At 40.6% G+C, this 27,047-nt stretch overlaps 2 protein-coding genes across 9 annotated transcripts in view; one reads left to right on the forward strand and one right to left on the reverse strand.

Moving 5' to 3' along the window:
- The window catches only part of ARHGAP31 (Rho GTPase activating protein 31), a 133,153-nt gene extending 127,052 nt beyond the window's left edge, over window positions 1–6,101 (forward strand). Inside the window, exon 12 of the mRNA XM_023213923.2 lies at window positions 1,314–6,101. Coding sequence (XP_023069691.1) covers window positions 1,314–3,731 — 2,418 coding nt within the window. The 3' untranslated portion in view covers window positions 3,732–6,101. The remainder of the gene's footprint in view (window positions 1–1,313) is intronic.
- An 11,853-nt stretch (window positions 6,102–17,954) lies between these two features.
- The window catches only part of TMEM39A (transmembrane protein 39A), a 37,291-nt gene continuing 28,198 nt past the window's right edge, over window positions 17,955–27,047 (reverse strand). For 7 of the 8 annotated variants that reach the window (XM_023213964.3, XM_023213992.1, XM_023213936.1 and 4 more), the window contains 4 exons: window positions 26,229–26,577; window positions 25,267–25,454; window positions 23,209–23,329; window positions 17,955–20,656 (listed from right to left, as the gene is read on the reverse strand). In XM_023213964.3, the coding sequence (XP_023069732.1) occupies window positions 20,423–20,656; window positions 23,209–23,329; window positions 25,267–25,454; window positions 26,229–26,577 (892 nt within the window). In that variant the 3' untranslated portion in view covers window positions 17,955–20,422. The remainder of the gene's footprint in view (window positions 20,657–23,208; window positions 23,330–25,266; window positions 25,455–26,228; window positions 26,578–27,047) is intronic. The other variant, XM_023214000.1, reaches the window with a different exon arrangement.

Here is a 27,047-nt window from a genome sequence, read left to right on the forward strand (position 1 = left end):
TGTCCTGGCCCTGAGCAGGCCTCCTTCCATCCCTTCCCTGTCTATAGCTTTGGGCTTTAGGTAGGGAAAGGGAGGAGTCTAGAAGGACAAAGGGAAGCTGGACTTGAGAGGAGACAAGGACAGCAAGCAAGGTGGAGAAGTAGGCAGCTCCACAAACCACAACAAAGAAATTCCCACCATGTTAACAGTGGTTATCTGTGGGGAGTAAGGATATATGATTTTGATGTCTTTGTATTTTCCTTTAATACGTATTAAAATTTTTTCCATGTGAAATAAGTATTCCTTGGTAATAAGAAAAAAGAGACTGGGCATGGTGGCTCCCACCTGTAATCCCAGCACTTTTGGAGGGGCCTAGGTGGGCAAATTACTTGAGCCCAGGAGTTTGAGACCAGCCTGGCAACATGGTAAAACCCCATCTCTACTAAAAATACAAAAATTAGCCAGGTGGCACAGGCCTGTAATCCCAGCTACTTAGGAGGCTGAGGCAGGAGAATCACTTAAACCCAGGAGGTGGAGGCTGCAGTGAGCCGAGATCACACCACTGCACTCCATCCAGGGCAACAGAGCGAGACTCTGTCTCAAAAAATAACATTAAAGGCTGGGCGTGGTGACTCACGCCTGTTAATTCCAGCACTTGGGGAGGCCAAGGTGGGTGAATCACAAGGTCAGGAGTTTCAGACCAGTCTGGCCAACATAGTGAAACCCCATCTTTACTAAAAATACAAAAAATTAGCCAGATGTGATGGTGTGCACCTGTAATCCCAGCTAGTAGGGAGTCTGAGGTAGGAACCCAGGAGGCGGAGGTGCAGTGAGCCGAGATCACGCCATTGCACTCCAGCCCGGATGACAGTGCAAGACTCTGTCTCAAAAAAAAAAATTTAAAAAGAACTATATTTACTTATTTGGAAAGCAGATGTCAGGGTAAGACTTAAACATTTTCATTCCACTGGAAGACTCTCGTCTGCACCAGAATGTAAGTACCTAACAGAACTGGATTTCAATCCTGGTGTGCTGCCGTATGACTTAGGTAAATTGTTTAATCTATTTGAATCTAAACCTCTCATCTATAAAATGGATAATCATAGTAGTGTTTATCTCCTAGAGTTGTTGGGAAAATTACACAAGATACAGCTAAAGTATGTGATGGTGCATGGTGAGCACTCAGATAGCCACAGGTATTATCAGTGCTGCATCCGGTATTTGCTGAACTGGCACAGGCTGGCGCTGCCAGTCTTTTCCCTCTCACTGGAAACGCTGATGTCAGCACCCAGAGTACTTGGTTCTAAGACAATCAGTTTATTGATGTTTTTCAGGATGAAGATGATCTGGCCAGTGTCCTGATCTGGCCCGAAATTCAACAGGAGCTGAAAATCATTGAATCTGAGGAGGAGCTCTCATCGTTGCCACCTCCTGCTCTGACGACCAGCCCAATTCAGCCCATTCTTGAGTCGAGTCTGGGGCCCTTTATTCCCCCAGAACCTTCTGGGAGTTTGCCTTGTGGCTCCTTCCCGGCTCCAGTCTCCTCCCCTCTGGAGGTGTGGACTAGGGATCCAGCCAATCAGAGCACACAGGGGGCTTCCACAGCAGCCAGTAGAGAGAAGCCGGAGCCTGAGCAGGGCGTGCACCCAGACCTCGCCAGCCTGGCTCCTCTGGAAATAGTTCCGTTTGAGACCGCATCTCCACAAGCAACAGTGGAAGTAGGAGGCCCAGGGAATCTGTCTCCTCCACTCCCACCTGCTCCTCCCCCTCCAACTCCTCTGGAGGAGTCACCTCCAGTCCTGCTTTCAAAGGGCAGCCCGGAGGGAGAAGACTCATCCAGGAAATTGAGGACAAATCCCTACATAGACCAGCAGAAGTCCCAAGACAGCCCTGAGATCTCTAACCTCTGTCAGGGAGAGGAGGCCACCCCAAGACACAGTGACAAGCAAAATTCAAAGAATGTTGCTTCCGAGGGGAAAGGCTGTGGTCTTCCAGGCCCAACCAGGGAGGTTGAGATCGCCTCACAAGGAGAGGAGGATGTAACCCATTCAGTACAGGAGCCTTCAGACTGTGACGAAGATGACACTGTGACAGACATTGCCCAGCATGGCCTGGAGATGGTGGAGCCCTGGGAGGAACCCCAGTGGGTGACGAGTCCCCTTCACTCTCCCACCCTGAAAGACGCGCACGAGGCCCAGGTACAGGGCCTTCAGGGTCACCAGTTGGAGAAGAGGCTTTCACACAGGCCCAGCCTTCGCCAGAGCCATTCTCTAGACAGTAAACCCACGGTTAAAAGCCAGTGGACTCTCGAGGTTCCCTCCTCCAGCAGTTGTGCTAATCTTGAAACAGAGAGGAATTCTGACCCTCTTCAGCCTCAGGCACCCAGGAGAGAGATTACTGGGTGGGATGAGAAAGCCCTGAGGTCCTTCAGAGAGTTCTCTGGCCTGAAAGGGGCAGAGGCTCTTCCCAACCAGAAGGGACCACGTGGTGTGCAACCCAAGCCAGCAGAGACCAGCCCCATCAGCCTGGCAGAGGGAAAGGAACTGGGGACACACCTGGGGCACAGCAGGCCACAGATTAGGCAAGGTGATGTTCCTGGGCCAGAGAGCAGCAAGGAGAGTTCACCCAGCATGCAGGACAGCCCTTCACCTGGAGAGCACCCCACAAAGTTACAGGTGAAGAGCACAGAGTGTGGGCCCCCAAAAGGGAAAAACAGGCCTTCTTCCCTCAACTTGGACCCTGCCATTCCCATTGCTGACCTCTTCTGGTTTGAGAATGTGGCCTCATTTAGTTCACCTGGAATGCAGGTCTCTGAGCCGGGAGACCGAAAGGTCACATGGATGACCTCATCTTACTGTAAAGCAGACCCCTGGAGGGTTTACTCCCAGGACCCCCAGGACCCTCAGGACCTGGACGTTGTTACTCATGCACTGACAGGCCGCCGTAACTCAGCTCCTGTGAGTGTGTCAGCTGTGAGAACCTCCTTCATGGTCAAAATGTGCCAGGCCAGGGCGGTCCCAGTCATCCCTCCCAAGATTCAGTACACCCAGATCCCACAGCCCCTGCCCTCTCAGAGCTCAGGGGAGAGTGGGGTTCAGCCTCTGGAGAGGAGCCAAGAGGAACCAAACTCAACCAGTGGGAGCACTCAGAAACTTGCCAAAGATGATTCTCCCTCCTCCCTGGAAAGCCCAAAGGAAGAAAAACCAAAGCAAGATCCCGGAACCGTTAAGTCCTCACCAGTGGATGCCACTGCGCCCTGCATGTGCGAGGGGCCCACCCTTTCTCCAGAACCAGGCTCATCTAACCCGCTCTCCACCCAGGACGCAACAGTGCAATGCAGAAAGCGCATGTCAGAGACAGAGCCATCTGGGGACAACCTTCTTTCTTCAAAACTGGAGCGACCATCTGGGGGTTCTAAGCCTTTCCACAGGTCAAGGCCAGGAAGACCTCAGAGCCTAATCTTATTCAGTCCTCCTTTCCCCATTACGGACCACCTGCCCCCCTCATCCACAGTGACAGATTCCAAGGTCCTGCTGTCCCCTATCAGAAGTCCCACCCAGACAGTGTCCCCTGGCCTTCTTTGTGGAGAGTTGGCAGAAAACACATGGGTCACACCAGAAGGGGTTACACTTAGGAACAAAATGACCATCCCTAAGAATGGCCAGAGACTAGAGACCTCAACTAGCTGTTTTTACCAGCCCCAGCGGAGATCAGTAATTCTGGATGGAAGAAGTGGGAGGCAAATAGAATGATTTCAGTTCACCTGCTGGTGTCTGAAAAATATCCTGATTCATCTGGAAGTTATTACAGGGCCAGCTTGCCATATTCCAGGCACAGGTTTTCAAGTTTGGGCCTATTTTGGCCTCTGACTTCTCTTTCTTCAGCCTTTTGACCACTTATTAATTAGTCCATTTGCCAGAAGAGTGGTCAAGGGAAAAAACGAGAGATGAAATTTAGTTAAGTCTGTGTGAGCAAGTGAGAGAAGGTTAGGTAAGGGGAGAGGATGGAATGCTTACCTCCAATGAACTTTGGAGCTTGTATATGAGTCGGATTGCTCCCCTGTTTCTTTTAGCTATTACTCTTGAGAGCTGGCTGTCCTTTGAAAGAAAGAATGTTCTTTGAAAGAAAGAAAAATCTCTTGCTGTGTCAAACCTCAAAATGTTGCTACTGGGGTTAGAAGGCCTCCTCTTCATGCTTTTTAATGCTCTTTAAAACGAGTTCTTTTAGACCAGTTTTCTAATAAGCTTTGTAAAGTGTACTATCCAAATTAGAAGTGGATTTGGAAATGCAAACTAACGTGCACTTAGATATCCAAGTGGGGAAGCTTACCCACTCTTACCCATGCTCTTTCCCTGGAATCCCTAGAGACCTGTCCAAGATGATTTCCATATACCAGCATAGAAAATCAGAATCAAGAGCAAACTCTGAGACTGGCACAATCCGAGAAGATTTCCTGGCTCTGGCTTTTAGTAATTTGGGGCCCCAGCTGCCACTGTACTGGACTGTAATTTATAAATCCAGTAGCTGCGCAGGGTGGAGGCTGAGCTGAGGATTACCATAATGAAATGTACTAAGTCTTCATTTAGGTATGCAATCGTCAAGTGAAGGCATCTGCTTTCTTTACAGTATCAAGAGTCCAAGAACAGCATGTCATCATAGATAAAAGCCTCACACAAAGGCAGAACTACACTCCAAATGTAATGTGTTTAAATTGACGGGGCACTAGCAGAAAACACTTCTAGCTCAGCTTTACTCTTCTTCCACACTACGCTGGGCCCAGCAGTACAGGAGAGAATGAAGGGAGGAGCTCCAGGAGGAGAGGGAAGAGTCCTAGCAGGGTGATATCACAACCACTCACTGAGAGTTGCCCTTCTTAAAAATGTATTTTATTTTAGCCAGTGGGTCCCTTCCTTTCTCCTTTCCTCTCCACTGCTCAAGAACAGATTTGAGGCCAGGTGCGGTGCCTCACATCTGTAATCCCAACACTCTGGGAGGCTGAGATGGGTGGATTGCTTGAGCCCAGGAGTTCAAGACCAGCCTGGGCAACACAGCGAGACCCCATCTCTTTAAAAATAACAGACTTGAGGAATCCCTCTCCCTTTCATAATTCCCCTCATCCACCGCCCACTCCAGGCACTCACTCAAACTTGCTCTCCAACTCTGTATACAAGCAGAAGCAATAAACCAATCTGATTTTCTTTTCAGTTATGTATAATTTTCAATGGTTCTTTCCTTTCCAGCTGGCGAGAGAAAGGAGAACTAATATACCTGCTGGCAGATTTTTGGTGCTGCCCATAAAAGGACTTCACAGGGCATCTCTTCTCAGGTTCAAGCCTGGCTGAATTCTGTCCAGAAGCTCAGTCATTGCAGAAATTTCTCTAAGGGCTGGGACATCACAACCAAGGGTGGTTCTGGGCTTAGTGGGGGCTGAGATGAAGTTACCGCCTCCATTGAGAAATTGGAAGCTGATTTTCTGCAACAGATACATATTCCTCTCTCTCTTTCTCTCTCTCCTCCCTCTCCCTTCCTCCCTGATAAACCTTACAGTTTTGAAATCTTGTTCTGTACCTTTTAAGCCAGTGTCTGTGGCGAGAGTAACTGGCGAGTCAGCTGATGAGTTCTGCCTTCCGAGAGCACTGAGTGAGCAAGGCATTTCATCAGTGTTTTGGCCTTCTCGTTGGGTGAGCAAGACATTGGACCAACAGCCAATGAGATATGAACCTGAAAGAAAAGTCCTAGAATATAGTACTTTTCCCCTTGGCCAGCAATGAGAAAGACCATGTTCAAAAGATCTGAAAAGTACATTCCTGCCTTATCAGAAAATGTGGCAGACAGGTTTTATGTCAGCCTCAGTGCCCCTGCGGTGTCCACGCTTTGATAAGGACCACGTTCCAGTTAGAATGTGAGGGAGGGAAAGAGCTGCACTTTGCTTCACCATCAGAACTCTGAGCCAAATAATGAAATATGTAAACTATTTTATGATTATTTGAAATGTTTGGTAACATTTATGAGATATATTTTTATTTGGGGATAGACTGAGAAGCCACCATTTACATATTAACAAGTGACTTCAGTTCTAAGGGTTGAGGTGCCTGTGTGGATTTATAAAATGGTTGCAAGATCTTTTAGACTCTGACATTTATAGCATCACCTTCAGGAACACAATTCTGTGGACGTCATCATGAGACACACTGACAGCTGTAGAGATAGTCCCTACTCTCAGCTTTCCTTGCCAGTCAAGTCCAGAAGGCCTTAGAAACTGGCTCACCTTCTCAGTCAGCGTCCTGCTGCTCAAGTGCGGACCTCCGCTTTGACTCTCGCCCAGCCTGCCAGCCATCACAAAGGCATTTGTAAACTTCCTGTGGTCTGGGCTAGCCTGACACTGATAAAATTCCATTCGAAAGAAAGAAAACTCATATTTCCTCCCCAAATTGTTCCCCTAAATGCCCTGGGATTACCTATTTCGCCACTCATTTAAGTCTCTGAGAAAAGACCTCCCTGAGAATGGCTGGATGGGAATCAAATAGTCTGCTTCCATTCAGGAGGGGACAGAACAGGAGCTGCTGTTTTTAGGAGGATTTACCTGGTGCCCTAGAAAGGGCTATGGAATCAAATTCTCAGAGGGCTCCTTCAAATCAACTATCAGTCCTCAAAATGGGGGTGGCTGATGTTAAATGATGAATTTGAGGTGAAACACATGCATGTACTGTTGTTTTCTTTCAGCATTAGTGGTTGCTGAAGAAAATAGTAACCTACATTTTCTGCTACACTTGGAATATGAAGAGATCTGAACAAGAATCCCATTAAGACACCTAACAATCTAAACCCTAAAATTCAAAATATTGTCCAAATCAAAATTCTAGACTCTGAGGACATAAAAAATGTAAATGTCATCATCCTCAACAAATATTTATCGGGAGCTTGGTGGTAGTGCACTGGGTACCTTAGCACTCCCAAATCATTCAAGAGTCTAGTGAAAAAGGGAGAGGGATGGCAGCAAATAAAACACCCCCATAAACAACCAGGAGCAAGGTTGAGAACCATTAAGTTGCCAAACAAAAGCAGAAGGGGAAAAATGTGTGGTAACCAGCATCTTTTAATAGGATAGTCAATGGTATTCAAGTGACCTACTGATTTCAAATAATCAAATTGAACACAATTGCAAATCCAGCAGAACATCCCAGTGAGGCACTCAGGTGTTTGAGAACTTTGCTTTGCTTTAGAAAACTAGAAAGTGGCAACTAGGTTAGAATAAGTAGTTCGGAGGTTTCGTGTGGTCATAATTGGTTTGGTGAAGTGTGAGATCTCTGCAAATGAGCCAGGTAACATCAGTATTCCATACCGCTTGAAAAGAGAATTTTAGAGACTTCTGTCATCACAAAGCAGGTTAACTCCTAGCTAATGATGAAGCAGTAGGCCCAAGATAAACTGTTCATTTCAAGATAAATTGTTCTTGTCAGTGTTTGGCATATGATAATCACATTTGGCTAAAATTGGATGGGACAGTCATTTGTCTACACAGGCACCTTGCATTCCTGCATGAAGAAATACTGGGGAGCATACAATTATTTTGTCCAGTATTAGAGTGGGAGAAGTTAACAGTAAGTCCAGTTCCCACCAGGATTTATTTGGGCCACATTCTACCATGGCCAGTCCAGTCTGATGACCACATGAGTCTTGGGGTTAAGTGTTGCTAAGAATATGATTTTAGACTTGTCCAGCAGGAAGGTCAGCTCAAAATGTGGCATGACAAAGAATGTGCTCTATTACGAAAACCTTTCCTAGCAAAACAAGGCCAGAAGAGGGAGCAAGCATCTTTCCAGGCATGGAGAGGAGGGGGCAATGGTGGAAGGGTGATTGCCTGAAATCAGTGCCAGTACAGATAGCATAAAATTGGGGGCCACCACAGATTGGCTGGCTACTGTGTAGATCATTTAGTAATCTTGAGGTACATTAATAATGCAGAGATTACTTTTCTGTGAGGGTAAGGAGGATGTAGCCAAATGTAAGAAGCTTACAAGGTCCAAAGCCATGTGTTTTACTGGATAAATCACAATGCTTTGCAATAACTTAATGCCATAGTACTTTCTGGCTTATAATTCTGCAAAGTAAAGCACTTTTTTCAAAGAAGTGTATTGGAAAGCCACATGATTTCAGCTGCGTTTTAAGCTCTACAAATACGTTTCCAAAGATGTAATCAAAATGTAATTCTATTGATTAAAAATATAAATATTAAAACTATCCATAGAGACATTTAAGTGTAATTAAAACAGATTGTTATGCTTTAAAAAATACTCTAATAAATGATATAAAATATAATGCTTATGATGGAACTATGAGCTAGAGGAGGACATGGGGTCACCAAAACCAATAATCAGAAAAGTAAATTATGTGCAGCAGGCTCATTGTTTCAGTTTGTTCTGTTTGATGTCATTTTTTTGTTACTTCAATGTTTGATCTCACCAAAAAAGTCCATGATGATTTGCTTCCGTACATTTTTGTTGTTTTTGTTATTCTACATACTAATAATTGCCAGATGTTTGCAACTTCACCCTCTTACTGTTGCAAACACATAGTCATGTCACTCAGGAAACCCAGTGTAAGTCCAGGATATCATAATGAAAAATTAGAAGAATAAAAGCTCCTTGCTTCTCAGAACTCCACAGCTTATGAAAGCACATGGGTCCACCTGCACAGATGTGAACTCAATTTTTCTATTACTTGAATCAATCAAAGGGGACTCTTCTTTTATTTGAGTAATTATGTTATTGATGCTCCAAGGGGAAAGGCAAACATTTGTTGTCCTGGCATATATCCTGTTATATGTATGACCAAAGAGGTGGGGAGGGGGAGGTGAACAATCATACAACCTAGGTTCACAACCTAGTGATATTTGCAGTGATATTTCCCCTTTCATTGCCAAAGGGATAAAAACACTACCATTTTGGCAACAACTTTCTATTTAGAACCTTACACTGCTCAGGCCTGCTCCTGCTATCCTTCACTACTGCCCTAAATGCCTTTTTCTCCTATATACTCCTGGATCGTCACACTCTGGTTTTTCTCCTGAACTTCTCCCAACCCCACTCCAACACACAGTTCCCCTCACTTCCAGTCTTTCCCACTGTTCTCTGGAGTCACTCTCTCCTTATAAACTCCCTTTCAGTCCCAGTCTCTTCACTGGGCTTCACTGGGCTTGCCACTTCCTGGACTTCAAGAAAACTCATGTGAGAACACTTCCTTCCCTCCACAAAAGGCTGCACATGTGCACATGCGCCCATATTATGCAGACTTACACGAACTGTCAGAGGACGTTCCCCCAGGTCCTCACTTCTGCTTCTGCACCATAGCTTCTTCCCATCCCATACAAAAATCCCTCATTACCAAAATGTGTGGCTCCAACTATTTCAGCTTTTATCATTTGTGGCCATGATTATAGTTAATGTCCCAGATTCCCCAGTCTTGGGTACCAATCTCCATTTCCTTCTACCTCATGTCCCACCATCATCCTGGATGACTTCAGTGTTTTAGAGGAAAGCCCACCCAATATCCTTGCCATAACTGCTTACAGCTTTTTACATCTACTCAGTTTTGAACATATGCTTCTAGGGTTACACATCAGGCTATTTCACAATAGAGAATTTGTGATCCTAAATTCTCATTTTCCTTTTTCAGAACTTTCTCTAGCCTTACTACTTTATTCCTTGTATTTGTGCAAGATTATCATGTCTGCCCCCATAACCTCCTCTGATAGACAGCACTCCCACCACACTTCCTAATTCCTTCCCTAGCCTTTCCAGACCTAAGGTGCATCATCCCCATTGTTCTCACTAGGACCATTAACTCCCTTAACCACTAGTCCTTTAGCCACACCTGCTTGACAAACCTCCAACCTGGAACCTGGACTCTTATCACACATCTCTGCCCTTTAATGTGTCTGTGGATTAGATTAGAGAAAACAATAAAACCATAATATAAGAGCTTTTAGATATTTGTGGTCCACCACCTCAACAGCAGCCTCATTTCCAAAACCTACAACGGCTGTTCCACAACCCACAATGGCTATTCCACTATTCTTGACTCTCTCCTATACAACTCTTTCTTCCCCACAAACAAATAACTGTTATTTCTTCATAAATTTATAGTATCAGACATCTTTATTACTCACACTGCTATTTCCCCTTACCTGTATCTGTGTGTACCTAACCTCCCTTCTAGTTCAGAGAAGTGTTGCCCCTCTTTCCAAGAGCTCCCAGGCTTCTGTGTTCCCAGTCTCCTGACATCCACTATTCTTCCCTGTGTATTCAGCCAAAGTCTATTCTATCTTAAACAAAAGTCTTCCTCAATTCTGTCCACCTTTACCACCTTGTGTCTAGGTTCTTGGAAGAGTCATCAGTGTCATCAATGCTCAATTTATACTTCTTTATTACAATTCACTATTCTGGACCAACTGCAGCCTGACCTCAGCCCGCATAGCTCCAGTAAAATCTCTATTGCTAACCAGTAGTGTCTCATATTCAAATCCAACATTCACTTCTCAGTCTCTAGACTTCCCTGTTATATGTGATCCTATTGATCATCCCTCTTTTGAAACTCTCTCTGCTTTACCTCCTTCCCTGGCGATTCATTTTCTTAGCTTTGTTCACTTAAAAGGTTCCTCTTCCTGACCGAGCACTGTGGCTTATGCCTGCAATCCCAGCACTTTGGGAGGCCAAGGCAAGAGGACTGCTTGAGCCGAGGAATTCAAGACCGTACTGGGCAACACAGGAAGACCCCATCTCTACAAAATAATAATAATAAATTAATTAATTAATTAACCTGGCATGGTGGCGCACGACCGTAGTCCCAAGTACTCAGGAGGCTGAGGTAGGAGAATCACCTGAGCCTGGGCAACAGAGCAAGATTCTGTCTCCCCAAAACAAGTTTTCTTAAAAGCGATTATTCGCCAGAATTCTGTCCTTCTTTACCTTTTCACTTCATATGCTTTCCCCGCACTGTCTTATTTATGCCCATAGCTGCTTCTACCACCTTCACACTGGTGACCCACCTCACCACTATTTTCTCTTCCATGGAAATTGAAATTATACAACTGCATACTTTTATTGGGGGTACAAACTGATATTATGATTTATGAATATAATGTTAAATAATTAAATTGAGCTGGTTAAAATATTTGTGGTGAGAACATTTGGAATTTATTCTCAGCAATTTTGAAATGTGTAATACTCTATTAACTGTATTCACCATGCTGTGCAATAGAACTAAAAAAAAAAGACCATATTCCTTCTGAGACTTTGTACACCTTGACTATCACCTCCCCAGCCTCTGTAACTACCATCCCACTCATTCTGAAAAGTGTAGTGATTTCTTGTTGTAGTTTTAATTTGCACTTCTCTATTAACAATATTGAGCAATTTTTCATATGTCTATTGGCCATTTGCAGTTCTTCCTTGAAAAATGTCTATTTTGATCCCTTGCCTATTTTTTAATTCAGTTTTTGTTTTCTTATAATTGAGTTGTTTGAGCTCCTTATATATTATGGAGATTAACTCTCCATTGGATGTATAGCTTGCAGAAATTTTTTCCCAATATACAGGTTGTCTCTGCTGTTCATTGTTTCCTGTTAATTGTTTCCTTTTGTGGTGCAGTTAATTGTTTCCAATTGTAACACTGTTAATTGTTTCCTTTGTGGTGCAGAATCTTTTTAGTTTGATGTAATCCCATTTGTCTGTTTTTGCTTTTGTTGCCTGTGCTTTTCGGATCAAATCCAAAAAATCATTGCACAGATCAGTGTCATGTAGTTTTCCTCCTATGTTTTCTTCTTCTTTTTTTTTTTTTTTTTTTGAGCTGGAGTCTTGCTCTGTTGCCGAGGCTTTAGTGCAGCAGCGTGATCTCGGCTCACTGCAAGCTCTGCCTCCCAGGTTCACACCATTCTCCTGCCCCAGCCTCCAGAGTAGCTGGGACTACAGGTAACCACCACCACGCCTGGCTAATTTTGTGTGTGTGTGTGTGTGTGTATTTTTAGTAGAGATGGGGTTGGTGGTTTCATAGTTTCAGGTTCTACATTCACATCTCTTAATCTATTTTAGGTTGATTTTTGTATATGGTGTAAAAGTTCAATTTCATTCTTCTGCATGTGGATATCCAGTTTTCCCAATACCACCTATTAGACTATTCTTTTCCCATTGGGCATTCTTGGAACCTTTGTAAAATCAACTGATTGTACATGTGTGGGTTCATTTCTGGACTCCCTATTCTATTCCATTGGTCAATGGGTCTATTTTTGCCAGTACTGTACTGTTTTAATTGTTATAGCTTTGTAGTATAGTTTGAAATCAAGTAGTGTGGTATCTCTAGGTGTGTTCTTTTTGCTTGATTGCCTTGGCCATTTAGGGGTGTTTGTGGTTTTGTATGAATTTTAGGAATATTTTTTCTATTTCTATAATAATGACATTAGAATCTTGATAGGGATTGTGCTAAATCTTTAGATTACTTTGGGTAGTGTGAACATTTTAACAATATTGATTCTTCCACCCTGTAAACACAAGAACTCTTTCCACTTATTTGTATCATCTTCAATTTATTTCACCAACATTTTATAGTTTTTGGTGTACAGGTCTTTCAAGTCCTTGGTTAAATTTATTCCTATTTCTTTTTGTAGCTGTTGTAAGTGGGATTGTTCTCTTGATTTCTTCTCAGATAGTTTGTTGTTAGTGTATAGAAATGCTACTGATTTTGTGTGTCAATTTTGGATCCTGCAACATTACTGTATTTATTAGTTCCAACAGTTTTTTTTTGGTGGAGACGGTTGGATTTTCTATATATAAGATACATATAAGATTATGTCATTTCAGCAAACTGACAATTTCGCTTGTTCCTTTCTATTTGTGTGCTATTTCTTTCTTTCTCTCGCCTAATTGCTCAGGCAAAGATTTCCAATATTGTATAATCTAGAAATGGCAAGAGTGAGCATCCTCATGTTGTTCTAGATCTTAGAGGAAAGGCTTTCAATTTTCCATCATTCAATATAATGTTAGCTATGGGCTTCTCATATGTGGACCTCACTGTATTGAGGTACATCCCTTCTATTCCTTGTTTTGGTGAGAGTTATTATCATAAAAGGATGTTGAATTTTGTCAAATGCTTTTTCTTCATCTAATGAGATGATCATATAGATTTTGTCCTTCATTCTGTTAATGTGATGTGTTACATGTATTGATTTGCATATGTTAACCATCCTCATATACCAGGGATAAATTCCACTTGATCATCATGGATAATCCTTTTAATATGTTGTTGAATTCAGTTTGCTAGTATTTTGTTGAGGATTTTTGCTTCTATGTTCATCAAGGTTATTGGCCTGTAATTTTATTTTCTTGTAATTTCCTTGTCTGGCGTTAGTATTAGGGTAATGCTGCCCTCACAAAAAGAGCTTGGAAGTACTCCCTCCTCTCCCAATTTTTTTTGGAAGGGTTTGAGCAAGATTGGTATTAATTCTTTAAATGCTTGGTAGAATTAAGCTGTGAACTCATCAGGTCTTGGGTTTTACTTTGATGACAGACTTTTTATTACTGATTCAATCTCCTTACTTGTTATTGGTCTGTTCAGATTTTTCTATTTCTTCATTATTTGGTCTTGGGATTACATGCATCTAAGGATTTATCCATTTATTGTAGATTTTCCAATTTGTTGGCATTTGTTTATAGTAGTCTTTCATGATCCTTTGTATTTCTGGGGTATCAGCTGTAATGTCCTTTCTTTCATTTGTGAATTTATTTATTTCATCTATTCTTTTTTTCTTAGCCTAGCTAAAGGTTTGTCAATTTTATCTTTTCAAAAAAGCAGTTTTCCATTGGTCTTTTGTATTGCCTTTCTATCTCATTTATTTCTGCTATCATAACTATTTCCTTCCTTCTGCTAACTTTGGGTTTAATTTTTCTTTTTCTAGTTCTTTGAGGTATAATGTTAGGTTGTTTATTTGAGAACTTCTTTTTTGATGTAGGCATTTATTGCTATAAACTTTATTCTTAGAACTGCTTTTGCTGTATCCCATAAGTTTTAATATGTTGTGTTTCCACTTTTGTCTCAAGATCCTTTAAAATTTGCCCTTGAATGTCTTCATTGACCTATTGGTTGTTCAGGAGAATGTTAATTTCCATGTATTTGTGAATTCTCCAAAATTCCTCTTGGTATTCTTTTCTCATTTCATACCATTGGAATGAAAAGATATTTGATATAATTTGTGATTGGAAAAGATATTTGATATTATTTCAGTCTTCTTAAATTTGCTGAGGCTTTTTTTGTGCCCTAACATGTGATCTATTCTGTTTAATGCTCTGTGTGCACTTGAGAGTGTGTATTCTGTTGCTATTAGATGGAATGTTCTGTATATGTCTGTTAGGTCCATTTGGTCCAGTGTTGCTCAAGTCTAATGCCTCCTTATTCTGTTTGGACGATCTGTCCATTGTTGAGATGGGGTACTGAAATCCCCTACTATTCTTGTGTTGTAATCCATCTCTCCCTTCAGATCCTCTAATATTTGTGCTATATATTTAGGTACTTCAATATTAAGTGCATTTAAATTTACAATTGTTATGTCTTCTTGATGAATTGACCCTTTTATCATATGATGTCCTTCTTTATGTTTTTTTTTCCAGAATTTTTGACTTAAAGTCTATGTTGTCTGATATAAATATAGCCATCCCACTGTCTTTTGGTTTCCATTTGTGTGGTGTATTATTTTCTATCCCTTCACTTTCAGTCTATGTCTAAAAGTGAGGTGAGTCTCTTGTAGGCAGCATATAGTTAGGTCTTATTTTATCCATTCAGCCACTCTATGTCTTTTTATTGGAGAAATTAATCCATTGGCATTCAATTGTTGCTAGGTAAGGACTTACTACAGTCATTTTGTTAGTTGTTTCTGATTGTTTTGTACATACTTCATTTCTTTCCTCCTCTCTTGCTGTATTCCTTTGTGGTTTGTTTTCTATAGGAGTATGCTTTGATATTTTTGCTTTGTGCTTCTAAAGATTTTTGCTTTGTGGTTACCATTAGGCTTAAATGGAACATCTTATACTTACAACCACCTATTTCAAGCTTATAACTACTTAACTTTGCATATAACTCTATACTTTTACACCATCATTACAATCCAATAGTATTCTGAATGGGCTCTGCTTTATTTATATGTTTGAGTTTTGTGCATGTTTCGTGTTATTACCAGCTTTTTGTTTCAGTTTAAGTAACTCCATTTAGCAGTTCCTACAAGGCAGGCCTAGTGATGATGAATTCCTTTAGCTTTTGTTTGTCTGGGAAAACAAATTTTTTTTTTTTTTTTACTTCTCCCTCATTTATGAAAGACAGCTTTGCTGGATAAAGTATTGATGGTTGGCAGTTGTTCTCTTGAGCACTTTGAATTTATCCTACTCTCTCCTGGCCTGCAGGGTTTATGCTGAGAAATCTGCCAATGGTTGTATGGCACTCCTTCTTATGTGATATGTTTCTTGCCTCTTGATGCTCTCAAAATTTTTTGCCTTTGATTTTTGATAGTTTATTATGTGCTGTGGTGTACTCCTCTTTGGGTTGAATTTGATTGGAAACCTCTGCAGTTCCTGTACCTGGATGTTGGCATCTACCACAGATTAAGGACGTTTTTAGCCATTATTTCTTTAAATATGCTTTTTGGCCCCTTTAAATATGCTTTTCAGGCACCTCTTTCTTCTCCTTCTCCAGCTGCTATTATGTGAAGATTTGGTCTCTTGATGGTGCTCCATAATCTGCAGGCTTTTAGAAATTCTTTTGTTCTTATTTTTTTTTTTTTTTTTTTTTTTTTTTTTTGCTCCTGACTAGATAATTTCAAATATTCTGATTCTTTCTTCTTCTTGAGTCAGCTGTTGAAGCTTTCTGTTGAATTTTTCAGTCTCTTGAACTTCTATCCCATTCTTATTGTTTCTATTTATCAACTTTCTTTTTAGTGTACCATTTTCAAATTTCATTAAAATTTTTATCTGTATATACATTAATAGTTCACTGAACTTCTTTATGGGTATTATTCTGAATTCTTTGTCAATTATTTCATAAATCTCCATTTCTTTGGGGCCTATTATTGGAGCTTTATTAGTTTCTTTTGTAGGTGTCATGATTGTCTGATTCTTCATAATCTTTATGTTCTTGTATTGTTGTCTGTGCATTTGAGGAGACAGCCCCCTCTTCTGGCCGTTACAGGTGTTCTTGGGCAGGGATAGACCTTCATTATCTCAGCTCACTGCAACCTCTGCCTCCCAAGTTCAAGCAATTCTCCTGTGTCAGCCTTGCGAGTAGTTGGGATTACAGGCACGAGCCACCATGCCCAGCTAATTTTTGTATTTTTTGTAGAGACAGGGTTTCACAGGCTGGTCTTGAACTCAATGACCTCAAGTGATCCACCCACCTCAGCCTCCCAAAGTGCTGGGATTACAGGCATGAGCCACCACACCCAGCCCCCACTGTGCAAATTTTGAAGGTCACCAGCTCAGTCTTGCAGGTGGGCTATGAGGTTGGCTGATATCTTTGATCAGGCACCTCAGCCAAGCAGGAACACAGAGGTACCACCAGTATCTGCATGCTGTTCACTACCTCTGCTTCCTTTCTTTGTTTCTACCTGACTCCAGGCAGTCTAGCCATGCTGTTTCCCCTAGTGCTTCTCATGAGATGAGACCAGACTGGGCTTCCTGGGAAGCATCTTGGAATGCTAGGGAAACCGGATCTGGTTTTCTTTTCCCCCTGTATAAACTGTTGGCCTAGGGAATTCTTCATCTGGCATTATGTCAACTTTGGGGAAGGGAGTGAGCGATATAGTCAAAGTGAGACTGTCCTTACCCTTTGAATTCAGATTTCATTCAGCTTTATGGACCATATTAGTGTCTCAGACTAGTTTCTAAGTGTTGGGGTTTTCAAAAAGATGTTCTAGTCTGTGAAGTTGCTAGCTGAACTTTCTATGAAAGCAAGTGGAGCCTTAGACTTCCTACTCTGCCGTCTTGCTGTGTTTTATTTTCTCTTACATAGACTTTTTAAAGAGTTGGCTAATCTCCTACTTGTAGTCTCATCGACATTGCCTCATCTCCAAACCCATTCTACATACTGCTGCCAAAGTTGTCTAAGAGAGGACAGGGGTTCTCAAAACTTCAGCATTCCTAAAAATCACCCGGACAGTATGTTAAAATAGACTGCTGGGCTCCATGTAGTTTCTTACTCAGCAGGTGTGGAGTAGGGCTTGAAAATGTCCATTTTTAACAAGTTTCCAGTTAAGTGATGCTGATGCTGCTGACCTAGAGATAACTTTGGGAACTACAACCCATTGGATCGTAAGTTATTCTTAGCTTAAAATCTTTCATTAGCTATCTTCTGTCTACAAAAGTCCCAAGACATCTGTCAGCTTATTTGAAGTACTTATGAAAAGTGCACTTTACTGGGCTTCACACTCAAGATTCTTAATAGATCTGATATCTATTACATATCTCATACATATTTCTATCAATGAACACCCTTGTGTGACAACTGGTTTACTTGTCTGTCTTCTGTTAGTTAATGAACTCGAACATCACTATCTCCAGCACCCAGCAGTGTTTGGCATATAATTGCCCAGTACATAGAAATGAGATGCCTGGCTAGCTCAGTTAGTAGAAATTTTTTAAAAAATTAATTTAAAAAAAAAGGGGGAGAAATGGCAGAACAGGTGGCAGTGGTGGTGACTGATAGAGACAGGAAGGAAAGGAGGATCCGGAATATAAACATGGAATCAGAGTAAATAGGATATTGAGGAAAACTTCTGTCATGCTCATTCCTGTGAACTGCCCTCCCCTACTCCTTTATTTACCCACCTTAGACCACCCAGACTAGTCAAGTATCTTCTTTCCTTTTCCAGTATCCAAGTCCTCCCAACTGAACTTTTGCTAAACCATGCTTTCCACAAACATTTTTACCTTCCCAACAAAGAATTACAAAAAAGGTCATTATTTAATGATTACACATTTTTCTACTATCACTGAGCAAATATGGTGTCCCTTCTGTTACATGAACTATAATAGGATATTCAGGTAACTAGTAATTTTTCTCTCTTCCATGAACGTGGCCCCTACAAAAACAAAACAAACAAAAACAAAAACAAAAAAACAGCTGGAATGTGTAGAACACGTTGAACTAAATGGTCTTATGCCCCTTATGCTGCCATATCTGGAGGTGAGGGTAGGAGGAACTTTGCAATTCCATTAGCCAAAATTAATTTTTATTTATTTCTTATATCCATTTATTTATTTAGCCAAGCCAGTATCTGGTTCTGTGCTATTCCCTTAGGACAGGACCAAGACAGATCAAGCCAGAAGGGGCATCATATCAGTTTATAAGACTGGTCTGTTACCTCTAATCAGGGTTATCTGGGTTACTTTTCCAAGCTAGAGCCAAGTTGGGGCAATTTTGATGAGATATCTCTGTGCCCATGCCACCCATTTTGCTCTAAACTACTGAGTAATCTCATCAAAATGTTTGCTGCCAAGAGAAGCATATTTTAAGATCCTACGGAAAGCACAGAGAAATGGCAGATTCCCTATCCTTCCCACCCCTATCTCAAGAACCACTATATTTAGGCTGAACTACTTTAAAAAGCAACTAACCTAATATACTTATTTTAGTGCTATTCTTCCAATATACCAACTTGTCCCCACCTCAGGGCAGTGCCCTTGCTGCTACTGTAACATGGAATTCTCCCCAAAGCTATTTATATGATTCAGTCTTGCTTTTGCTTTGCTCAGAAATCATCTCCTCAAAGATGCCTTCTAGCAGTGCCATTCTTACCATTTCCTTGCCCTGATTTCCCTTTACTGCACTTATCACTACTACCAGGGAATGTTACATTATACATAAATTTATTTGCTGTATTTTCTGCACCACCTAACTCCCCCACCCCATGCATATTTTAAGCTCTGTGCAGGTAGTACCTTTGCATTTCTCATTCACTGCTGTATCCCCAGGGCCTAGTATAGTGCCTAGTGGTTAATGTATCTTTGTTGAATGGTTGAACAGACTCAGACTGAATGCCAAATAATGTTAACTTAAAAAAAAGGATACACATCAAAATATTTAAGGAAACAATTATTAATTTAAACATAAACTGATATTGGGTACCTTGGTTTTATACACACTCCTCACAATGCTTCCTTTGGTGAAACCTTTCAGAACTCTTCTGCAAGAATTATTTTCAGAGCCAGCTTGTGAACTGCATGATTGGTCTTTTTACTTCATAAGTCTTATTTTGTCTCACCAAAAGTTTCACAGTGTAACAAACCAAACTCAGCACACAAAACATATGACAATATATTTTAGATTCTCTAAGACAAGGTCTCATAAATTTAGATGACAAGTGACAATATCAATGGATTAAGTATATCACCTCCCATAACCTAAAGGGCTAATACTCATAAAAGTTCTGGAGTATGAAATTTGAGACACAAATTTTGGATATAAATTATCTGAATACAAAGCTGTAGGTAATTCTTATCTTTCACTTCTCGTAACTCCAAACACAATGCCATTGTAGGTGGGTTGCTGCTAGACTACATCCAAGATTGTTCAGCTGAGGACTTGCCCATTCTCCCAGTTACTTGGAATTTTCAACCTTCCGATACTCTAGCCAACAAGGCATTTGATACTCAGCTTCTTCTACTGATCTAGCCACACATCATCTCCTTCATGAATGTGGGCAGTCTAAAGACTTCCTGTCTTGCAAAGTATTATTTCAAACAACTAAAAGGAAAATCTTTGGAAGCAGAAGTGGAAAAACAGGAAAAGTGGCAGCAAAACCCTGAGCCTCAGGAGTAGCTTATTCAAAAGTATATTTACATGTCACAGGGTAAAATAGACCAGCTGAGTCCCTATCTTAGAAAGGAAGCCTACTGCTTCCTCCTAGTAGGCAACAAAGAGAACCCCACCTAGGACTTTAACCCACTCTTTTCCCAATGTATTCCAATACTATTAGCCAGCTGAACTAAAAGAGAATGGGTGCTGGTAGGCAACTCCACTGATCTCCCTTTCTTTAGCAATAATTACTGGCCAGCTGAGGGCTAAAGATAATGAAGATGGAAAGAAAAGCAGACATACCAAAGGTACTGCGTCAAGTAATACATGAGATGTGTTCATAAACGAATGAGTTATTCCAGAGCCATACAAACAAATCAATCTCTTTACTGGACAGGCATACCTCTCATATGTATATTATTCAAATATACTAACACATGAAAGATCACATCACCTTGTTTACGGATACATTTAATATCCCTTACCCTTCCCGACTTTCAAAACATAATAGTATACAAAATATAAAATATCTTAAATATTTATAAAAATCACAAGAAAAAAATAGAACGTATGAAAATATTTTTATCTGAGTTCTCCCTCATTGTTGAGAGGCAGCTTAGTTTGCCTTGAGTTCATAACTGTTGAGTGGGTAGGAGTATGCCCTGCCTAATACTATTCTGTCCCGGAGAAGTTTAAATAAAACATAGTAGTTGCAGAAGAGGATGAGAGCCATGGAAAGTGTGTGGTTCCACTTCTCCGACCGCAGCAAGGAATAGAGCTGATAGAAGACGACACTGCCCTCAATAAGGATAAGCAGATTTAACAGCCTTAATGGTCGATGAAATAAGAACTGTAAGGAAGTTAAAAAAGCAAAACGTTATTTCATAGAAAAGTAATGGCTGTAGTTATTCTTGCATTTATTTTTCTAAAATAATTTAATATTTACAGGTTCCCATATATAATAACAAATAGATCTGTTTATTTACTATCAGGCTATTTCTTGCCATAAAGACAGAAACCTTTTCCTTTTTGCTCAAGAAATAATGAAATAAGTTTTATTTCAATGCCCCTGAGACACGAAAAGAGATTATGCCCAAAAGAAAACTACTTATAAACATTTTTCTTAGACTGTATCTTAGGTATAGATTTTGTTTAGGATAAACACAAAAGTATATTTATCTAAGACAGAGGTGGATAAAGGACCAAACAGGAAATATTTTAGGCTTTGTAAGTTTAGTCAAAAGGCAAAAGTTAAGGATATTACATAGGTACTTATGTAACCACCAAAAAATGTAAAAAACATTCTTGGCTTGTAAACTAAGACATAAATACCAACACTAGAGAAGTTTGGGGAAAAGAGAGGTTACAAATCGAAGATCAATATAATAGTTTCTTAATTTTTCCTTAAACTGTTTACCCACCATGGTCACTTACTGAAATCCTCTACACCATATATGTGTGTGTTTAATTACTGATTTTTTTCTGGATATTGAGAAGTAGGGTACACAAAGACAGGATAAGGAGGAAGGAAGGAAAAATGAGTCAGAATTAGACTAAAAATAGGGCTTACTACTATATTTACTCCCACTAAATTCTCCACTTTAAAAGGCTAAATTCCGGTTTTCTAATACAAAGTTATGAATACAAACATATAGGCCACAAGTTGCAAAGGAACATTAACAGTTCAGCTTAACCAGTCTAATCCTAAATCTACATGAAGACAAAGAGTACAGTAACAGCAGTGATCAGATCTAAAAGAACTAATTTAGATGGAACTTAGATCTCAGAGCTTACACCTCAGAATGAAGCCAAATTATCATGACAGCTTTAAGTTTCCAAGTTCAAGAGGAAGAAAATGTTTAACCTGGAGTCTGACAGTGATAGGTAATAGGCACAGTTTAGATGACTATTTTGAAACTTCAGTGTGCCTAAGAATCATTTCCAAATCCACAAATACTGCCAATTCCTGGGATCATCCAGAGATTCTGGTTCAGAAGTCTGATATAGGGGCCCTGAATCACTTTTTAAAAATAGTGAGCCGGGTGATTTATAAGCAGGTGGCCCATGGATCACTTTGAGAAGCACTGATTTAACTATCTATCCAGTCCTGCAAAATCAGTAATAAATCAACTTGCCTAATCTTCTTTCCATGGATTCCACCTGATTTTTCAGCTGTCCAACGCTAGCAAGGAAAATACCTAATTTTCAAGCAGAAAACTCTAATGAACTATTTGGCTATCACAGGTCTCAAGGAGACAGCAAGGACCAACAGAAGTCATTAATGGCCTAGAGAATTCAGCTGGCTGAATTAAATACTCTATACAGAAATCAAATGCTCATGTACTTGTGACTTAAGTCCTTTCCTCCACCTTAAGGCATTTCCACTGGCGTCAAGAAGGAGATGCCTGTCATTTTCTCATTCAAGGGCCTTTCACCTTCCCCATGTTCCTCCCAACCTGCCCCACCCTGCATTACCCTACCGTGGTATTTATAAGCATCATGCCTGGTGCAAGTTCCCAATATGTAATTGAAGTATCCCTCAGTAACAAACACCTGCAGAACCAGAAAGTCCATGTACCCCCTCACAGGAACTGGGAAGGACTGAGGGAGAAAGAGATGCAAGTGTTTTAAAAAGATCTTCAATTCTTGTTTAGAATATGATCCCTTTTCAAAAGCAACGCACTGCACTATGGGCATTTCTACTATAAACAGTCCCCGACAGGCACCTAGTTTTCCCCACTCGCATTGGTCAGCTGGTCTTTCTTTTATAAGTATATACTTTTGCCTTGTACAGATAATTTCTGGAAGGCTGAAAGACCAAACAGATCATAACCAAAGGGATGAGTTCAATGGAACAGAAGCTGGATATAGTGAGTTTCTATTGCTTTTTCCTTTTTTAACTTTTAAGCTTTTTTCCTTTTGATGGCATTTGTCTGACTTCCAAAGGGGAAGCTAAAGCCTTTTTAAAGAAACAATATATATGACAAATACCTAAAAATAAAACCACCACACTATTAATATATTAAATGTCACTATGGATACACAGATACAGTATATCTTAACAATAACACTAAACCAAACTCTTACAAAACAAAAATGGTAAGATGAAAAAGGAGTCTTAGATAACTGCCTACTTGTTTCAAGTAATACTAATTCAACAAATACCAATGTAACTACAGAAACCAGCTAAGCCACTAAAACTAGAATAATGGTACATGATCTTCAAACTGCCCTTCAGAAGACATTTCCAAAGTACAGGGACCACTGTTACGCTAGTGGCAATAATTACCTTGTAATAATTTCCTAGTATGTGCTACACACTATGCTACATGCTTCCACACAGAGTGGCCTCCTAACACTCACCCCTAAGCTTATGTTTGAAAATAAATAAGTGGTACTTGCATAAAAGCGGGCATGGGATACATCTGAAGGCACTGCCACGTTGTAAGGCCCCATGGCTCTATATAAACATCTGCTGTGCCGCACCAGCACCCCTTGAGGCCATATTGTATTTTCTGACCAACTAAGGGAGAAAGAAATGCAATGTTAGCTTATTGGCAATTACAGATAAGATAGTATCTGGCAAGGCCAGCTGTTTTTAATGGAAGGAATTAAATAATCAAGGCTTCATCTGCCTGAATTCCGAAAATACAGTAATTCCATGGTCAAACTGGAGTAGTTTTAGAAAGGATTTGTTACTTTAAATTCATTGCTATATAGTACACAGAGGTTGCAAAGAAGTACAGTTAACTCAGTGTCAAAGGACTTAAGAGGCTTAGAAGAATGAGCAGACATAAATGTGTAAGCCAGAAAATAGTGTGGCTATGAGCCACACTATGAGCCAGAAAATAGTGTGTAAGCAGGCGGACTGTCATCTCCATCCCAAGTGAGCAGAGTCTACTGGTGGAAATGCTAGAGGGAACAAACAAGAAGAGAAAGCTGATGGTAATAAGTGTAGTGGAGAAATTAGCACATTGTCAATCTAGCATGACATTTACTGCAGAATTACATCCCAAAAAACTATAGGAAATCAGTTTGCTTATCACACAATTCAAATACCTCACAACTGTAAGAAGGTATACAGTAGAACACAGCGACACATCTCACACACACACAGACTTTTCACTGCTTTTGTGGTTTATTTTTATAGGTTTCTTGTGGGGGAAAGAAGTTGCAGAAGCAGCAGCTTCTTTCTTTCCAGCACAATGGAGTTTGGGTGGGGACAGGGATCTTCAGGTTAAGCTTTTTAAAAAAAAAACTAAGTTAATTCATCTCTTCCTGATTTTGGAAAGGTTAGTTTCCTAGGATAAGAACTGGGAGGCAGTTTAGATATGTTATTAAATAAAAAAAAAAAATTCTAGCACCCTGAAGCTTTCCCAGTTCAGAAAATGTTCCACCGGCCTTGCTCACACTTACCAGCATTAAAGTGATGATACACCTCATGGCCATGTGCCATCAGTAGCCTGAAGATGTACAGTACTAGTACTGTGGATTGTATTTTCAATTTTTATTGAAATCTGTCCTTTGCCCACAGTCGGGTTTCTTTTCAGCCTGGCCCAATCTCTTTCAGTTCCTGGGCTTGAAGGCCTGTGCTAATCTGTATCAGACATCAAGGCAGATAATTGAAGGGAGAACTCTCAGGGGGAGAGGGAAAGGGAAGGTCACCTCAATCTGTCCCACTTAACTAGGGAAAAATTTCTAGGAGATGAAATTTGTGAAATGTTCGAATTACAAAAGGGGGAAGATGAAGATGGTTTGGGTCTGAAAGAAAAGTATGATGAAGGACTCAGAAGTAACAGAATAAAACGGTCCTAATGTTAGCCATTTTGGATCACAGGAGCCATGTGGAGTAATGACTGATAAGGGGGACACAATGAGAAAAATTCTTCCAAAGAACTCACAGTCAGGCACAGTTCTCACTTAAACACAGGAGAAGCAGGGAAATATTCAGTAGAGAGTTTAGAAAGGAAATAATAGTAAAAAAGTACAGGTAAGGAAAATTACGAGAATAAAACTGCATGTATTAGAAAGAAAAAAATGAGAGAAGCATATTCCAGCTAAGTGTGAGATGAGTAGCTAGCAACTACTCAGCTGTGGCAATGAAGATGAGAAGACAAATCTTAAAGTCTTCTAAAGAGGAATAAAATATATGACTCTTTGAATTTGGGAAAAGGGGTAAGATTGAAAGAAAACTCCAAGTACATTGCTTGGGAGACAAATTATACACTCTAAGAGTGACTGGGCAGCTGAAAGGTAGAACGCATTTAAGGAGCTGGGGGTGGTGGTGGAAATGAGTTAATGTCCCTTGTATTCAGTTTAGCATGATGACAAGCATCCATGTAAGACAAAAACTAAAAATTAAATGTTCAAAGCCAAGAGCAAGAATGACATACAAAGCAAATAAACATGATCAGCAGCATGTAGAAAGTGTTACATGGTTTTACTCTCTAGCTTACTCACATGTGCTGGGGAGCATTGCTGTAGGATCCATGTTCCAGCTTCTGCCACTTGCCCAGGTGAGCAGCTGATTTATGTAGCAAATCACAGTATTTGGATGGCAACAGTTGCGTGGTGAGCATGACAAAGGCATTGATCCACACCATAATGAGGTGCTCGCATGACCAGCGCATGTCATAGTACTGGGTACTCTGGAAGAGATCAGAAGAGAGAGAAATGATACATGCACTGGTAAAAAGAGGCAGGAATGGGTGCGTGTACATATGCCCTGCAGACAAATGCCACACTGAGTCACACATGCACTGGTGGTCCTGCTGTCCGTGCAGAAAGTTCAAGAGCAGAGTCCTCCACAATCCTTCAACCTGACTTTCTGGCTGTTATGAGTTAGGGATGGGAGGGAGAGGCGATTATATTTTAAGTGTCTCCTTTCTAGAAGAACTGAGTGTTCTCTGAAGGACCATTCCGGCTGCAGAAGTACTTCTGAATGGGTGAAAAAAGGGCACTAAAATGTCCCAAAAGATTTTGAGCCCAAGTGACATCCAGACCATTTTTCTTTTCTATTGAAGTAAACTGAAGTTTAGATAAAGGTTAGATTAAATTCAAGGAAACTCCTGACAACCATGTTAAGATCAGCCACAGTAGGCTGAGTTTTACTGAAACCTTGGTCCTCTTAAGCTACTACATACTGATTCTATTATAAGTACATTTTGATTCTCCCCAGAAACTAAAAATACTTAAAAAAAAAAAAAAAAAAAAAAAGAAGGGACCACCACGGGTGCATCACATATATGGAAATACCTATCCGCCAACCAGGAGCGGTACTAGTGCACTCCAGATGCAGCCGAACTCCACCATCCAGGCTGCCAAAGGGGAGACAGAGAAAAGGGGGATTAAACAAGAAATACCCAGTTTATGTAATTCACACACAAATCCAGGAAGCACATAAAAGTAAGATAAGCACTTACCTTCACAAAACACAGGGGGAGAAATGCAACATAGTAGGCACTGAAGAGGGAGTTGAAGAGAACTTCCTTGATTCTGTGGTTGAAATCTGCTTTCAGACATTCTACTTCATTACGAATGAGGTCTGGAGATAGGGGACAACTGTGGGTGGGGATGGGTGTGGCATTATTAAATTGTTCTTTTAGAGACTCCAGCAACAAGGAGAGAAAGTCTTTGGATTTGGCCAAGCCTCCCACAGTCGAGGCACTTTCCTCTACTGCCTGGTGCTGAACCACATAGTTATAGTCTGTGAGAAGAAGATGAGCTCTACTATCTTGATGAAAACAGCAGAGAGGAACATAAACACCAAACCTGTAAAACAAAGTGTGAAAATGAGACCACAGATACCACCTTAAATCACACCTTAACTTATGTCAATATAACTTACAACTTATGTCAATAAAATAGTCAGGACCCACATGAGTAAACATAACTCAGGAGGGGCATTGCTGATAGTAAATTCATTATCTGGAGCGCTCTTCAATTTCTTTACATAAAAGCTGTGCACATTCATTGTAGATTATAGAGAACCTACAGAAAACCACAATGGCAAAACACACATCACCTAGCAATAATCATTTTTATAACTAGATGCACATATTTCCAACATAAAGTTTCTAAACTTTATATATAGTTACATATGCTTTTTTCCTTTTATGTTTGGCCTTATACAGTACAATGTGTTTTGTATCCTGCCGTTTTAACTTTGCATGTGTGCATGTGTGTGTATTGAGTATTTTCCATGTGCACTGAGTATTTTCTCAAGTCTAAATATTTTTCTA

This window comes from Piliocolobus tephrosceles, chromosome 2, assembly GCF_002776525.5.
Source record: "Piliocolobus tephrosceles isolate RC106 chromosome 2, ASM277652v3, whole genome shotgun sequence".
Classification (NCBI taxonomy): domain Eukaryota; kingdom Metazoa; phylum Chordata; class Mammalia; order Primates; family Cercopithecidae; genus Piliocolobus; species Piliocolobus tephrosceles.